The sequence below is a fragment of the Cimex lectularius genome, unplaced genomic scaffold, assembly GCF_000648675.2.
Source record: "Cimex lectularius strain Harlan isolate CLEC.00 unplaced genomic scaffold, Clec_2.1 scaffold98, whole genome shotgun sequence".
NCBI lineage: Eukaryota > Metazoa > Arthropoda > Insecta > Hemiptera > Cimicidae > Cimex > Cimex lectularius.
This window is the reverse complement of record NW_019392897.1, coordinates 1,427,102-1,441,529: the sequence shown is the minus strand read 5'-3', so window position 1 is coordinate 1,441,529 and position 14,428 is coordinate 1,427,102. Positions and strand designations below refer to the sequence as shown.

Here is a 14,428-nt window from a genome sequence, read left to right as displayed (position 1 = left end):
AATTTCACTTCAAACCACAGTTTATACAGTTTATTTACAGGTTAAAAAAAAAAGAAGAAAAGTTTTTATCATCCAGTCGACTGTTGGTTGTTCATTGGCCCTTGAGCATTGCGGTTTGAACTACGCCCCGACAGATGAGATATCTTGAGCCTTTCTAGTTCATTAACTCGTCTTTTAGCGTGCTCCAGCCTGTGCCAGGCCATCTGAAGGATCTTCTGAGACGCATAACCGCTACTTTCATGGGGTTGGCCTAAGTAATAAAATCTTAATTTAAAAATTATCAAATTGGGGGGGAGGGGGAATTAACTTGCCAGTTGACACTTGTGTCAGGTAGTTGATCTGCTCGGTTAATTTTGACTCAACTTGTCCTAAAGTCTTGATAAAATGATGCGTCTGGCTCTCGGCCTGTTTTAAACTCGACTTCTCTTTGCTAAGCTCAAGTAAAGCTGTTCCTGTAATCACAAAAATTGTTAATATAAATGAGAAAATTAACAATTGGTTTCTTTAGGAATTTCAAATACCCTACAGGTGAATGTTAAGAGAATTGTTGCCTAGGACGATAAACGTCAAATGTAATCTCTCAAAAATATGTTCTGGCATTTTATCTTGTCATAATACTGAAGCAAATCCCTAGGCAACTGTCTTCAGGTAGAGGATATCCAGGTATGCATAATATGGAAAGCAGTTGGACGAGGGGGTTTGGAGTGGACAGAAAGGGTATTGTGAAATTCCTTACAAGGTCGTGAACAAATGGAATATGGATTTATCTTAGGATTTTGAATTTGAGAAACTGGATACGGGACTAATTGCAATGTTTGGTTGAGCCCCAAACTTCCAATCTGAATGTCCATATCGAACAAATGAGTTTTGTAAATGGTCAGTTTGATGTTCAGGTTTAGGTGGGATCATTGGTCGAGCAGTCCCAACATGAATTTGTAACAGTGGTTCATTTCTTGTCGTTAGGCATTTGAAACATGTCGTTTCAGGCGAATTTGTGCATTTTACATGCCTTTTATTAATGTACAGTCCCAAGTATTGTACTATGTCACCTGTCACTATCAGTATGTCATTCAGTCGTAATGGAGGGTAAGTGAAATTTTTAGAGTCACAGTGATTTAGCACATTTACTTTTGTTCACTTTGATTTTTGATTTGCAGTATCAGTTTTCTAATATGGTGAGGTGACTTTGCCTATAAGAGCTTACAACAGATTGGTTGGAGTATGAAGAGAGGATAGCCGTGTCTTCAGTCAATGTGGAGACAACTGTTTGGGGTAGTGGAATGTCATTGAAAAGGATCAGGCCAAGGAAGTATCCTTGGGAGACTCCAGATTTTGTTGAAATATAAAATAAAAAAAAGGAGGTTCCCTGACAGACATAGCAATACTGTATCGAAGTATAAGGTAATCTTGAGTTTCTGCAGTAAATCTGGGTGCCTTTCCCATATAATTCCATAACAATCTCCCCATAAAAGAATTCATTTGTTATAAGTCATATCATTTACGCTCAAACAAAAGAATTAATATGTGGTGTTTAGTGACCACTAGTTAATGATTATTTGGAGATCATGAGATGCAGTCTGGTGTGACGTAGTTTTTAGAAAAACATTTTCTTTATCGTGCCAATGTTTCAATCTTTATTGAGATCATCTCAAAATAAATTTCAAATTGATTGAATCTAAAGTTTCTAGCATTGTAAAATTAATTTTTTTTCACATCCTACATGTATTTCTATGATTTAAACAATATTTATAAATCCCAGGCCCTGAAGATGATCTCAATAAAGATCAAAACGTTGGAACGATAAAGCAAATGTTTTTCCAAAACCTTTCACACCAGACCGCATCTCGTGATCTCCAAATAAAAGAATTAATTTTATTTCCATCATTTGATTGACACAGCAATGACATCGTTTTAGGGTTCTGCATGCAACACTCAAGTTCACTGCAAACAGATAACCAACGCTCCATAATACGACCTTGGGGATCACGATGGTCAAGTGGTTAGGCTAGAATCTGAGCAGAGCCCATGGTTTTTAATGTAGAAAAAATGTATTATAAAGTGTTTTGTTCCCTTATCTGCGACACCCAAAGCACAGTTGGATGTTAAGCTCTCCTGTATGACTGAAATTACTTTACTTTTACTTTAAAACAACTAAACAGCCCTAAAGATGTGGTAATAGTTTCTGACAAACTCCTGATCTCTCAGTCTCTTTTTTCATACCTTACACGGTTAATACTAAGTACTCCAACATATAAAAATTATTCCTGTTTAAACCAATTGTATAAATTAAAAAATATGTAAGGTTGAATTATGCAGCCACATAGTGTTTCAATTTCCATGTACTTACTATATATTATATATAGTAAGTAAATTATCATTCTGCGATTTTACAACCTGTGATATACTGCATACTTAAATACTGGCATCTTAATGGAAAAAATATAAATACAAACGACCCAGCTCGTTTTGTTTATTTTTAACTTAAATTTCTATTGTTTCAATTTACCTGCGCTCTGCAAGCAAGTAACGATATCCTTTTCTATAGAATCCAGGACCTGGATCCTTTCCATCGGCGCGGTCATTTTTTGGAGAAAAACCGACAGAAAATTTAAAATTAAAATTGTCAGTGAGACGACGTCGGCTCTGTGATGTCAGTTATGGGCTCAGAAGGTTTCATCTTTCAGAAAATCGCCTGTACAACAATCACAGATCGATTCTGTGAGATCCGCTCAAGGTTCAAAATGCCAGGGAACATTCATTTTACCAGTATTTTAATTAGAAAGAAAACCTTTATTAAAGTCTGTTATTACCAAGCTTTCTGTGAGTTTTGAGAATGGTAAGATTATATAGTTATATAAATTGGTGCCACAAATAAATCAAAAATAACATTTAATCAAACAAAAAAGTTGATCTTTTCAATTAATAAATTAATTTTGATTTGTACACTCTACAATATAACATTACAACATTTTATGCCCACATGTCTTTTGTGTACATTCAGATAATTGGTGAATCTATTGTAAATTAGTCACATACTTAAAATATTAGTAATAAGGATCTTGAAAAATTGAGTACCAAATATTTTCTGCCTGTCACAATTTTTTCAGCAATTTGACAAAGATCATTAGAAATTAGTTTATATAGAGAGAAAACAATTCATTGACACAATACAGCATATAAGTAGGAGAGAAAACGATCAAAATTGAATAATGATTTATTAAAAGTTGATTTTTTTGTTTAAACATGCTGCTGAGCCAACATCCATACCATGCTGAATACACCAGTTCTCGTCCAATCTTGCTGCTGACGATATAAGGAATCAATACTCTTTCAATATTCTGAAAATACAACAGATTTTTCTATTTTTTGCAAATCTCTCTCTCTCTCTCTCTCTCTCTCTCTCTCTCTCTCTCTCTCTCTCTTTTTCTCTCTCAAGAATATCAGAATTGACAAAATACCAGCTTAAAACAATTTGACCAAGATATTTTGTAATTTTGGCAATCTGTGCTTTTATGGTTAGTAAAAAACCTGTTCCTGATAAGGCTGTAATTAAACAAACTTTTGACCAAATTTCTTATTTTCAGGACCCAGTATTCTGCTCATTAAGTCAATTCAAATAAAGCGGTCAGACGTGTTGTGAGGGATGAGAAACAAGTGCTAAAAAAAGTGTATCTGCGATTTGTCAGAGGCCCTCATACAGTTCAGCAGCCTAGAGTGCAGAGCGATTATTACTGAATCGAGAAAGTTAACTTTTGTTGGTAAAAAGTTTCACTTTCCACATATTTTAAGATTTCTTTAGAATGCCTAGTGCACGAGTTCCTCTACTTAAGAGAATTGTTTCCCAGACCCCAAAAGGAACCTCAAAACAGTTGAAAACATTGATATATTCAACGAGTTTATTTTCATAATATAAATTTCTAAACTGTTTACGTTTAGGCAAAATGCAAAATGCTATTTTTGATTTTGGTACATTCAAAGATAATTTATTATTTAGATAAAATGTTAAGAATATGTTACGCCTCACACCATCAATTCGTAAAAAAGACAATATCATTAGCTACTAGCAAGCAAATGATGATTTTAATTTATTAATGTTATTAATATATCATCATCAATCAGACAAACAAAAAACAAGTAAGAGTTATTTTCATTAAAAGTTTAAAGTTTACAAGTTAGAATGTGAAGTAAAAAAACTTAATTATCTGATATTGAAACTGAATAAAATGTTTATTGCACAAGTAAGCGGTATGTACAGTTTAGAAGTACATCGGTTACAATTATGTGTGGATTAGCCAAGGCTAACATTTTATGTTTGGTTTAATTGTAACTTTTGGCCCCTAGTTTATGCTTATAACATTTTTTTCAATAGACGTTTCCTTCTCCAGTTGTACCGAAGTTGTATTCATGGCATCTTCACCAAGTTCTTTTGTATTTAGAGTCGTATTTTTTGGATTAGTAATTATTACCACATCATACTGTGGATTAGATATGCTCTTAGAGCCCAACGTGTCTGATATGTCTTTTTCTTCTTTAGGATGAGTACAATTCATCATCTGTGTAACTGGAAACAGACTGCCCTGGGTTGACACTGACTTAATCCATTGGTAATAATGATTTTGTGAATTCAGTTTTGAAAATTCCAAGTTTTGTTTGGCCATGTTATTGCACAGGTTTTTATTTAATTGATCCGGTCTCGAGTGTTCTTTCTTGGATTCGGACAAATCGTCCAACTTGTTCGAACCCTCGTAGCCTTTACTTTCTTCATCAAAAAATTGCTTGCTTACTAGTTTTCTGTATATCGATGCTTCGTGAGGAGCCTGCCATGATCTGTTCACCACAGCCAGCCCTTTTGGTGATATTTTGACTGCTTGCTTTGTGATATTGTCTTTTCTTTTTTCCTTATGTTCTTGTATCCACCTGTTTCTGTAATAGCTCCTTATGTTTAATGTATGATCTTTAGTCTTTTCTGCAATTTCTTTGTGGTTAACACTAGCTTTTTTAAATATGGAATAATTGAGGTCCTGGATATTGTAATTGCCCTTCACCTCCTGGAATTGATAGTAAGGAGTATGGTTGTATATCTCCACCTGGGTTGCAAGATGGGGAAGTCTATCCCAAGTAAACTCACCAATTTCTTGCTGCAAAAGAAAAAAAATTAATACAAATTTTCTTTCAATAAAGTTCTAAGGTTTAATAGAATTTTATCTATATTTATCTAGTTTATATTTAATAGAATTTATATGCAATAAGCAGATACAAGGAAACAACATAAGTGGTGTGTTAAGCATGAATGTGAGTCACATCAGTAAATAATAATAATAATAATACTCATAAATTTGATGTATCAGAATTTGGCGCTAGGTCTGCAACATAAGGAATTTGGAGGTCTGAGCTGATTGTTACTAACAAAGATAGGAGCATTGTGTGGAAGATTTTTGACTGTTTAATTGGATCCTAAAGTTTGATTTTTTTAGCCGTCACAGATCCAGTCCGAAAGTACATAGCTTGAAGTGCTATGTAAATTTTTTGTGTGTGAATAGCAAATTCTAAATGCATGTCTACCATTTTTTTTTTTAAATTTACTTGTAGAGTTTTGAGAATATAATTACCATTTTTACTCTCCCAACGTTTTCAGTAATGGAAGACATCTGTGCTGGCTGGGTTTTCCAGTTTTGAGCAGCTGTGTTGCTAAAGAAAATTTTCTGATTTGCAAACACAAAATTCTGAAAATAAATTTGTATTTTTTAAATTATAAAATACTCATAAGTTTAAAAAAAATTGTTTATTATTTTTTCTGATTAAAAAAAGTATATGTATTGCCAACATTGTCGACAGGTCTGCAAGAGAATAGGACTGTAGCTTCATCTTTGCTAGTTTTAACTGTTAGACATGTTTTGCCGTACATTATTTTGTCAAACATGTCCTGAACATGGCAAAACATACACAAATCAGGTCAATATGATCAAGCTAAGTACACATTCGATCCCATCAAAAGCCATTGCTTCAGATAAAGCATTTGCTATAACAATATTTTCTGTTTATTCGGGTTGGTTGTATCTGTCAGACATATTTCACCAAAATTCAGTGTTTGTCTTGCATATTATTTATTCAAAAGTTTTCAGGCTAACCACTGATGATAGTAAAAAATATTGAATATGCAAAACCTTTGAGAATAGATCAGGATAATCAGCAATGATGTAGCTACAGATTGATTAGCTTGCAGATCTCACCACAATGTTATGTTTTTTGCTTTCTATCCAGATGTCTAGTTCATATCCTATTGTTTTCCCTCCCTTGAACTAACAGAAATCAAGAGAAAATATTTTAGTTCAATTTGACTTTCGAATTTTTTTGACAGTAGAAAAATATATTTTAAAATCTCAAGCGTACTTACTGCAGAATCGACTAAATTTTTAAGATTCTTTGTCATTGTTAAATTTGAAATTTAGGGGCTAAAAATGTCTTGAATTGTATATCTATTTTGCTTTGTTGTTTAAGTGGAGGATAAAAACAAAATGTGTTTTCCATATGATTTGAAAACTAAACTTGACAAAAGCATACAATATGACATATTCAATCAGTTTAATTTTTGTGGTAAATTTTTATTTAATGCGCTTAAAGATTGTTTTTAATTAATTAATCTTTATATAAGGTATTGGTTTAGATAAAAAAAGTCAGCGTCACTAGCGGGATTCGAACCCATGACCTTCGGCTAAATACACCGCTGCTCTACCAATTGAGCTATCGTGATTTCAATCCACTAAGACACTAACTTCCCATCCCAACTCCTCCTTTCGAATTTTCCCTCCTTTTGTTTGTTGTTATTGTTTTTAATATTTTTCTTGACTATATAAATACTCAATTATACACAATTTTTTTCAAAATGAAAAATTTGTGCACAGGCGGGATTCGAACCCACGACTTTCGGCTCAACATGCCGCTGCTCTAACCACTTGAGCTACCATGACTTCGATCGCCCATGCCACAAACTTCTCATTTCAACTACCTGATTTTATTCTAATTGTAAGCAAACAGTATTTTTCTTGACTGTTAGTCCAGGAATAAAAAATGGAAGAAAATAGATCAGTTTTTTTTTGCAATTATATTTCCAGGATTTGGCCCTCTTGCAACCACCTTGAAAACATCAGTTTTTTTATATTTCCTGTTTTAACTCTCTTGGCATATAATATATAAAAATTGATCTGTTATTTTTAGTGTTGTACTCCCATGAGATTGGATTTATAAATTGAAAGGACCGTGCAAATCAGGGCTCCACAAAATTTAGGATTTCCCCAACTCTAGTATAGTTCCCAGTTTTTCCATGAATAAATCCCCTCACATTGATGGAAGGCAGTATGATGTTTCTGACAAAAAAACTACTGAAATGTATTTCTAAATGTATTTGCTTAGGTTTAAATTAAAAAAAGAAAATTTATTACTACATTTTTATAAATAAGATATTTATATTATTTGTAATATATTTATAAATACAATTTATAATACATTGTAATTGAAACACAAAGAAAAAATATATATTATATATTCCTTTATATAATATATGTCTTTATTATATCCGATTTTTTGCCCCTTTACTTTTCCCCTCAGTTTGTTTTCTATGAGAAGTAGTTTTACTATTATGTTTAATCTTTTTTGATGGTGTACTAGTGTAAAAATTCTTATTTTTTTATTCTTTTTCTCTTAACAATGACCTCCGGCAGACGGATTGTGATCCATGCCTGTATTATGCTTTACTAATAATCATTGTTATATTCGTAGAAATAAAAAGCATATTAAAAAAAAAATACTGTCAAAAAATTAATATATGAATATATATACACTTATGGACAAAATTAATGCAAATTTTAAATTTTATTGTATGTTAATATTGTAAGTTTATTTATATTTTGCGTACCAAAAATAGGTTTGGTTGTACAAATAAGACATTTAAAAAGAAAATGTTTATTATTACTTAATTCTGAAAAAACAATTATTGAGTAAAGAACAAAAATAAATAAATAAAATGTAAAAAAACTTTTTTGTACCCTTAACTTCTGGCATGAATCATGTCGATGTTGGTTTGTTGGTTAAACACTTTTGCATTATTTGGAAAATATTTCTGGTAAAATCCTGAGGAATTCCATTCATCAAGAACAGCTGTTTCCAACTATTCTAGGGTGTTAGGACCTGGGATTCGCTGTTGAACTCATCGCTTAAGTTGGTCCCAAATGTGGTTGAAATGTGTACAATTGTTGTTAATATGCCACATCGAGCACTCAATTCCAACCTCATCCACAATACACGCTCTATGGGGTCTGGCATTATCCTGCATTAGTATTTCTCACCGATGTGGGTGGCAAATGACACTACACGTTCTTCGATTATGTCTCTGAAGTTAGAGATCTTCCTCATACAACAACCCATTCAGTGTAGGCGTCCATGGAAATCAGCACATCAACGACCTACCATCGACCCAACAAATACCACCTGAGGAACCATACAGCATGGTACCTTTCTCCTGAGTCTCCATATTGAATTACACCCATTTTAAGATTTGAGGCCAACTCTCACCTCATCTGTAAGGAGCCTTCTTCGATCTTCCAATGTCCAATTCACATGTTCCAGCAAGGCAGACAGAAGAAAACACTTCTGCAGACCAGCATGAACATTTTTCCATCATGCCACTGTAACAAAATGCTACACACAACTAAGCCTTTGGCTGATCTTACCTTTACACTATGCTTACACACCATTTAAACCAAGTTCAAAATTATGATACCATATGAATTATAGAATATGAATCTACACTTTTTAAGCAAATTAATATAATAATTTACTTTATTGCAAAAAAAGAAAAGTTATAACATTACATAATATATAATTTAAAGTAAAATTACAGCATGGAGGGTCCGTCTGCCGATTAATAAATTAAAAATAAATTTGAAAATTAAAAAGAAAATGAAGACCTCCAGATTGACACTAACAAGGGAAATATTACAAAACTTAGGTTAATCAACTGCTTTTTTTGGTTTTTAGTTTTGATGATGGTAAATTTAAAATCTAATTCAATTTCACATTTTATTTATAAAAATGAAGTGCACCATATAAAGTGGATTATAGAAATTTCCTAGCCTAAGCTGTTTATTCAGACAATTTTTAGACCTTAGAAAGCCCCCAATGCTAGTCTCATTTCTGATAATGCTGATACTTCTCGTGCCTCCTTTGCGCCCGTTATAATGTCTCTTTTTCTACCAGTATTGGCATAATGTTGTCCCACCTGTGTGACAAATGCTGAGGAAAGGCAATTTAAAAAATAAAAAACAAAGTATAAATGAAAAGTTTATTTAACTTCATTCGTGAGTTGTAAATATAATTCCTCTTTTAGTGTTGAATAACATAAATAGCGTTTTGTTCCGAAAAAAATTGTTCATACCGCGTTAGCTTATAAATAGATAAATGTTTAAAAATATAAACTTCTATAAAATGATATTAAATATAAAATTATCCATTCGACACATTAGAATATGGTATGAAAGACAATATTAACAAAGATATTATGTTCGCTCTTCTCATCGGCTTTTATTATCCCAACCAATGAAGTGTGGTTAAACGTTTCGTCATAGTTGGTAGATAATTAAAGTAGTGTAAAGGTAGAGGGGAGAGGAAGTCATCTCGTATTCGAAGGAACAACTTGCTAAACTCATTTGAAAATCCATTTTCGTCTATGTGAGTTTCCGAATCGTTCGTACTTATTTCGGACATGAATACATCTTGGAGATTATTACAGTCTAAAGAATCACAAATAAAATCCTTGTAGGAGCCTAAGGACAAAATAAAATTTGAAGTTATACTGCATAAAGAAATAAATAATAATAATAATTACATTACCATTAAAATTATTTATCACAACTGGTTCCGGAGTAACATTCGCCTGACATTCTAGAGAATTACAAGCAAAACACCTGTAAGGGCCTGTGAATGGAAATGAAATAAAACACAAATTATTAAATAAAAATATATGAAGACGTACAAATTAGATACATAAAATGACCGTTTCAAAAGCTGAAATTAAATTTAAATTAAGACAACCCATTTTTTTTATTTTATTCAATTGCCTTCATTTTGATTAGAAAATATAAAATTCTCAGTCTTCTCTCTGAAAATATAAAATCTCTTCCTCCCCCCCTTTTCTGATTCATGGAGGAAACAGGGTTGTTTTATTGTATATATTGCTCGTAATTTTCTGTACCTAGCTTGTGTTGAGTTCTTTTTGTTGAGAGTGAATATATTAGCGAGAATGTGTAATGTGCAAGGGTCAATGGTGGAATATTGAGTCATCCTCAATTAGGTAATATAATAGGTGAAAAGGGTGGAGGAATGGAATTGACTGTTGGGGCTGAAATGACCTAGATGTTGCTATTGAAAACCCCCTTGGAACCCAACCTCAGTACGCTGGATGAACATGGCCAAGGCCTGCACCCGACAGACAACAACCGGCCCCCAGGATGCATGATTTTTGAGGCCTGTTTGTAATTTATAGTAAATTACAAAAGCTGGAATTGTCGGTGGACTGTGAGAAGTAATAGGTTCAACTCTAGACATGTGTGTATGTACATATAAATCAGTAAATTCCATAAACATTCAGAAAACGGACATTTTTTTATACCATCCACTGAATAAAATATAAAAATTAAGCACCATTGACATTATTTTCCATAACCGCATCGGAGCTAAGTCGTGCTTGAAAGTCTAAAGAATCACAAATAAAATCTTCATAAGAATCTAAAAAAAAAATAAAAAAATTAAAATAGTGAGTACATATGTAACAGTTTTGGAAAAATTTAACACGAATAAAATGTAAATACCATTAATATCATTTCTTGTGAGCGTTTCAGAGACAAATACCGGTACTTTCTCTAAAACAGTCATATTTGGTTGTACATTAAGATTGAAAATTGCATTACTGTAAAAGGCGATATTCGGAGGTATTTGCGTCACCAACATCATCGATCCTACAACTGCAAACATTCCCGCAGCATAACTAGCAGAACAGACGACTAATACCTGAAAATAAATTTAAAATGAGCACAAATCAAAATAAAATATTGCAATAAAGTGTTTTTTCTTACAGTAAAAAATGTCTGAGCTAGCGAGAGAGTGTCGATAGAGTCTATTAAGAGTTCTAGGTCCGTGTAGCTAAACCAGCCACGCTTTTTACCTTCTTTCATCGCAACTGTTTTTTCAATTGTTCGTAGCATATCATGAAAAACTGATTTCTGAACAAACACTTCCCAATTCTAGAAAAATAAGTTTCAGAGTTTCAATTTGAAAATTTTTATTTATTAGTATTACTATGGCGTTGAGGAATTGTTTTTCTAAATCGTTCACAGCTTTGAGAGACAGCCCAACTCTCTCTGCCCAATGACAGTTTAAGATAAGTCTTCCGCTCTCAAACAGAAATTTCGTCGCCACTAACTGAAACATTAGACACTACAGTTAATAACATTATAAGTAGGGAGGTTCAACAGAGGGAAGAATATACATTAAAAATTTCTTCTAAAAGAAAACCGAGGTAGACCATCGTGGGTGATACAGCGTGGTACACTCAACACTTGGGGTATGTAACAGACACTATGTCCATCACTGGCTGATGCGTCTGCCGAGGCAATTTTTTACTCAAATTTATTGCTTGATCAAAGAAAACAAGAGAAAAAAAATGTAAATAACAAGTTGGCTCTGAAAAGGATGAAACAGATTTCAAAAATGTTTAATGCAATGAGTATAAAAGGATTAGTAACATATAATAAAGGTAAAGGCCCTCCTGTTTATTTAAAAAACGATTAGCATTAGGATTTAAGATAGGAAACATCTCACAATAGGATAGGGATCATGGGGTTGCTTTTACACTTAGCTTATATTGGTTTTTGAAGAAAAAAAAAGTACAATTTTTTTTCTTTTTTTAACCCGTCCATTTTTTTTTAATAACTCGGCTGTTATTATGTATCCACCACAAGATTTGACCATTTATTAAAATTTATGTTTATAATCAATGCTCAAATATGCTTCCTGCATTTGAGGCACGGAGATCTGATAATTTCAGGAATTCTACATTTGTGGTCTTTTCTATTATTTCTAGGCAGGTTTCTTTCCAAGCCACAACAATGTGTTGTTTCAAATCTTGGAGATGGACTTAATTCTTCAATGCCCCTCAAAAAATCGGGGATTAAATCAGAAATGGTCGTACCTATCAAAATTTTCCTTTCAGTAAAAGTGGCATAAAACAAGCTTTAGAATCAAATTGTACAATAAAAATACGGGATTCTCATTTAGCATAACAAAGTTAGTGTCATTTCCCAGTTAGATGAGAAACTCTCAACACGACACATTGTAATGACACATCTACACAGAAAACAAACACTTTGAGCCCTGAAGATGATCTCAATAAAGATCCAAATGTTGGCATGATAAAGAAAATGTTTTTCTAAACCTACATCACACCAGTTCGCATTTCACGATCTCCAAATAATCATTAGATGAGAAAGTTATGTTAAATCTGTCACCATCACGCGATTCCTAGCCAAAATTAACTTGGGATTTGTATGAGACCATTTTTTACTAAATTTGTTTAAATCGTGAGTTGCGGTCAAGAATGACTTAGTTTAGAAAAACATCTTTAATTATTTTTTAAATTATTTTTTATTGACTTTTCAACCTTTATTCAGGTCATCTTCAGGGCAGAAAGTGTGGTGCTATTCTTGCGGTGTCATATGCCACTTTATGCACAGAAGATAACCCGAATAAAGGTCAAAGCGTTGGCAAAAAAATGACAAAGGTGTTTTTCTACACTATCTCATTCTTGACCGCTCCTCATGACCTCAACCAATTATGAAACAATAGATCACTAAGAAACAATTTTTTTAAAACAAATTTAATCGTTTTGAAATTAAATGATGTAGTTTAGAAAAACATCTTTTATTTATTTATTTTTATAGTCGTTTCAACCTTTATTCAGGTCATCTTCAGGGCATGAAGTGTGGTGCTATTCTTGCGGTGTCATATGCCACTTTATGCTCAGAAGATAACCCGAATAAAGGTCGAAGCGTTGGCAAAAAAATGACAAAGGTGTTTTTACCTCCTCATTCTTGACCACTCCTCAAACAAACTTAATCATTTTCAAATTATATGGGTGTTCTATAGAAGTTGATATGACACCCTGTATATTCTCCAAGTTGATGAATTTTTTTTAATGGCCTTATGATGTATGCATATTAGCCAAGTCTCAGATGATTATTAGTGATATGATATTATGATTCGTATTGGGGGGGAAGGGTATCATGAAAAAACCCACAACCGCAGGAGTCTATGAGTCGAGTCTCTCATGTTAACCACTCGTCTACCACGGTCCTCCCGGAATTTCTTTATACAAATATTTTGTACTTACCAATAAGACAAGAAACAGGTCTGGAGGTGGAGTCTTCTCAATATAACTCGAATTGCAGGCCTTTAACTTCTCGAGGTATATCATCGCCAGTATGAAAGCACAAGGCGAGACACCCGTGCTACAGCAGATGTCATCGACATCTAACAGGTTCAGTCTTTCCATACTTATCGACGACTTTTTCACCTCTGAGTACAACTCTATGGCCAATTCTAGAATAAAAAAATAAATGTTCGGTTGTCCATGGGGTAGTTAAAAAAAAAAATACCGGATACTGGTAGGCTGAAATTATCAACCAGATGCTCATTGTCGAAGTAAAGAGTCTTTTTGATCCTCTTTAAAAATTCGCTGTCGGCTCTTTCACAACTGATCGGCTGGAGTAAAAAAAAATATTACAAATTGACCATTAGAAGGTGGAGATACTGGCATACCTTTACTTTCAACCGGGTGATAATGTCGACCCGTTTTCGAGAAAAGAACCTCATGACGGTCTAAAGGATCGGTGACGACTGTCAAAGTGTCAACTTAAATTTTACCCTCGATACGTAAAAAAACCCTAAAGAATAAAAAATACGAGGTTAGGCGGCCTCAAAATCTTAAGAAGGGTATAAGGCTTATGAGCAATACCGCGTTATCGCATTCACAGCAGGCAACTCCCAGCAATAAACACATGTCGTAAAAAGTCTTATTAAATTGGACAGTCGTTTATTATTATAATAAAAAAGTATCAAAAGGTATTCGTATTTTTTCTTTTTGAATTTTGATATTAAAAAAGCCCTTAATTTAACAATTCGTGTTTTTATATTGATCTTATTGATCACATGATCGACTTTTTTAATATAGTTTTCTCTGATTGATGATTGACAAAAGGAGAATAGAAAACTAAGACGTTTATTTGTATTTTTTTTTAAATTGGTGTAATTTTAATAAGGGATTATGGTTTAAGGTATATTTTGGATATTTTAAAGGCATTGATGTGGAATATCCGGTTGC

The 14,428-nt window shown here is 33.1% G+C and overlaps 3 protein-coding genes and 1 long non-coding RNA gene across 6 annotated transcripts; 1 reads left to right on the top strand and 3 right to left on the bottom strand.

Annotated features, from left to right (window-relative positions):
- Window positions 1–26: 26 nt before the first annotated feature.
- Window positions 27–2,676, bottom strand: LOC106664350 (mediator of RNA polymerase II transcription subunit 11). The gene is made up of 3 exons (XM_014390019.2): window positions 2,507–2,676; window positions 312–452; window positions 27–250 (listed from the first exon to the last, which is right to left on the bottom strand). Exons 1-3 carry the CDS (start codon window positions 2,580–2,582, stop codon window positions 69–71), a joined length of 399 nt encoding a protein of 132 aa, XP_014245505.1. The 5' UTR covers window positions 2,583–2,676; the 3' UTR covers window positions 27–68.
- Window positions 2,677–2,825: 149 nt separating this feature from the next.
- LOC106664351 lies at window positions 2,826–7,424 on the top strand. The gene is made up of 3 exons (XR_001340163.2): window positions 2,826–3,515; window positions 3,585–3,758; window positions 6,903–7,424. It is a non-coding gene; the product is annotated as an uncharacterized LOC106664351 (long non-coding RNA).
- Window positions 4,199–6,559, bottom strand: LOC106664349. Of its 2 annotated transcripts, XM_014390017.2 has the most exons (4): window positions 6,395–6,539; window positions 6,231–6,299; window positions 5,610–5,723; window positions 4,199–5,138 (listed from the first exon to the last, which is right to left on the bottom strand). In XM_014390017.2, exons 1-4 carry the CDS (start codon window positions 6,428–6,430, stop codon window positions 4,338–4,340), a joined length of 1,020 nt encoding a protein of 339 aa, XP_014245503.1. In that variant the 5' UTR covers window positions 6,431–6,539; the 3' UTR covers window positions 4,199–4,337. The 2 variants fall into 2 exon arrangements, with proteins under 2 accessions (XP_014245503.1, XP_014245504.1); XM_014390018.1 differs by lacking the exon at window positions 6,231–6,299 and having other exon boundaries at window positions 6,395–6,559.
- Window positions 7,425–9,551: 2,127 nt separating the features above from the next.
- On the bottom strand, window positions 9,552–14,249 carry LOC106664264 (protein CNPPD1). Of its 2 annotated transcripts, XM_014389832.2 has the most exons (10): window positions 14,063–14,249; window positions 13,867–13,991; window positions 13,704–13,809; window positions 13,439–13,647; window positions 11,350–11,472; window positions 11,127–11,294; window positions 10,863–11,061; window positions 10,696–10,779; window positions 9,886–9,969; window positions 9,552–9,818 (listed from the first exon to the last, which is right to left on the bottom strand). In XM_014389832.2, exons 2-10 carry the CDS (start codon window positions 13,918–13,920, stop codon window positions 9,580–9,582), a joined length of 1,266 nt encoding a protein of 421 aa, XP_014245318.1. In that variant the 5' UTR covers window positions 13,921–13,991; window positions 14,063–14,249; the 3' UTR covers window positions 9,552–9,579. The 2 variants fall into 2 exon arrangements, with proteins under 2 accessions (XP_014245318.1, XP_024084951.1); XM_024229183.1 differs by lacking the exon at window positions 14,063–14,249 and having other exon boundaries at window positions 13,867–14,053.
- Between the last annotated feature and the right edge of the window lie 179 nt (window positions 14,250–14,428).

What these genes read in the sequence shown, in the direction of transcription:
- LOC106664350 (XM_014390019.2), bottom strand. Translation starts at nt 2,582, where the DNA reads ATGACCGCGCCGATGGAAAGGATCCAGGTCCTGGATTCTATAGAAAAG. An exon ending in TACTTGCTTGCAGAGCGCAG is followed by an intron (nt 453 to 2,506) that starts GTAAATTGAAAC and finishes TTGTGATTACAG; the next exon opens with GAACAGCTTTACTTGAGCTT. An exon ending in CCTGACACAAGTGTCAACTG is followed by an intron (nt 251 to 311) that starts GCAAGTTAATTC and finishes TTTATTACTTAG; the next exon opens with GCCAACCCCATGAAAGTAGC.
- LOC106664349 (XM_014390017.2), bottom strand. Translation starts at nt 6,430, where the DNA reads ATGACAAAGAATCTTAAAAATTTAGTCGATTCTGCA. An exon ending in AAAATTTAGTCGATTCTGCA is followed by an intron (nt 6,300 to 6,394) that starts GTAAGTACGCTT and finishes GATTTCTGTTAG; the next exon opens with TTCAAGGGAGGGAAAACAAT. An exon ending in ACGTTGGGAGAGTAAAAATG is followed by an intron (nt 5,139 to 5,609) that starts GTAATTATATTC and finishes TTTCTTTTGCAG; the next exon opens with CAAGAAATTGGTGAGTTTAC.
- LOC106664264 (XM_014389832.2), bottom strand. Translation starts at nt 13,920, where the DNA reads ATGAGGTTCTTTTCTCGAAAACGGGTCGACATTATCACCCGGTTGAAA. An exon ending in TCACCCGGTTGAAAGTAAAG is followed by an intron (nt 13,810 to 13,866) that starts GTATGCCAGTAT and finishes TTTTTACTCCAG; the next exon opens with CCGATCAGTTGTGAAAGAGC. An exon ending in AACAATTCCTCAACGCCATA is followed by an intron (nt 11,295 to 11,349) that starts GTAATACTAATA and finishes TTATTTTTCTAG; the next exon opens with AATTGGGAAGTGTTTGTTCA.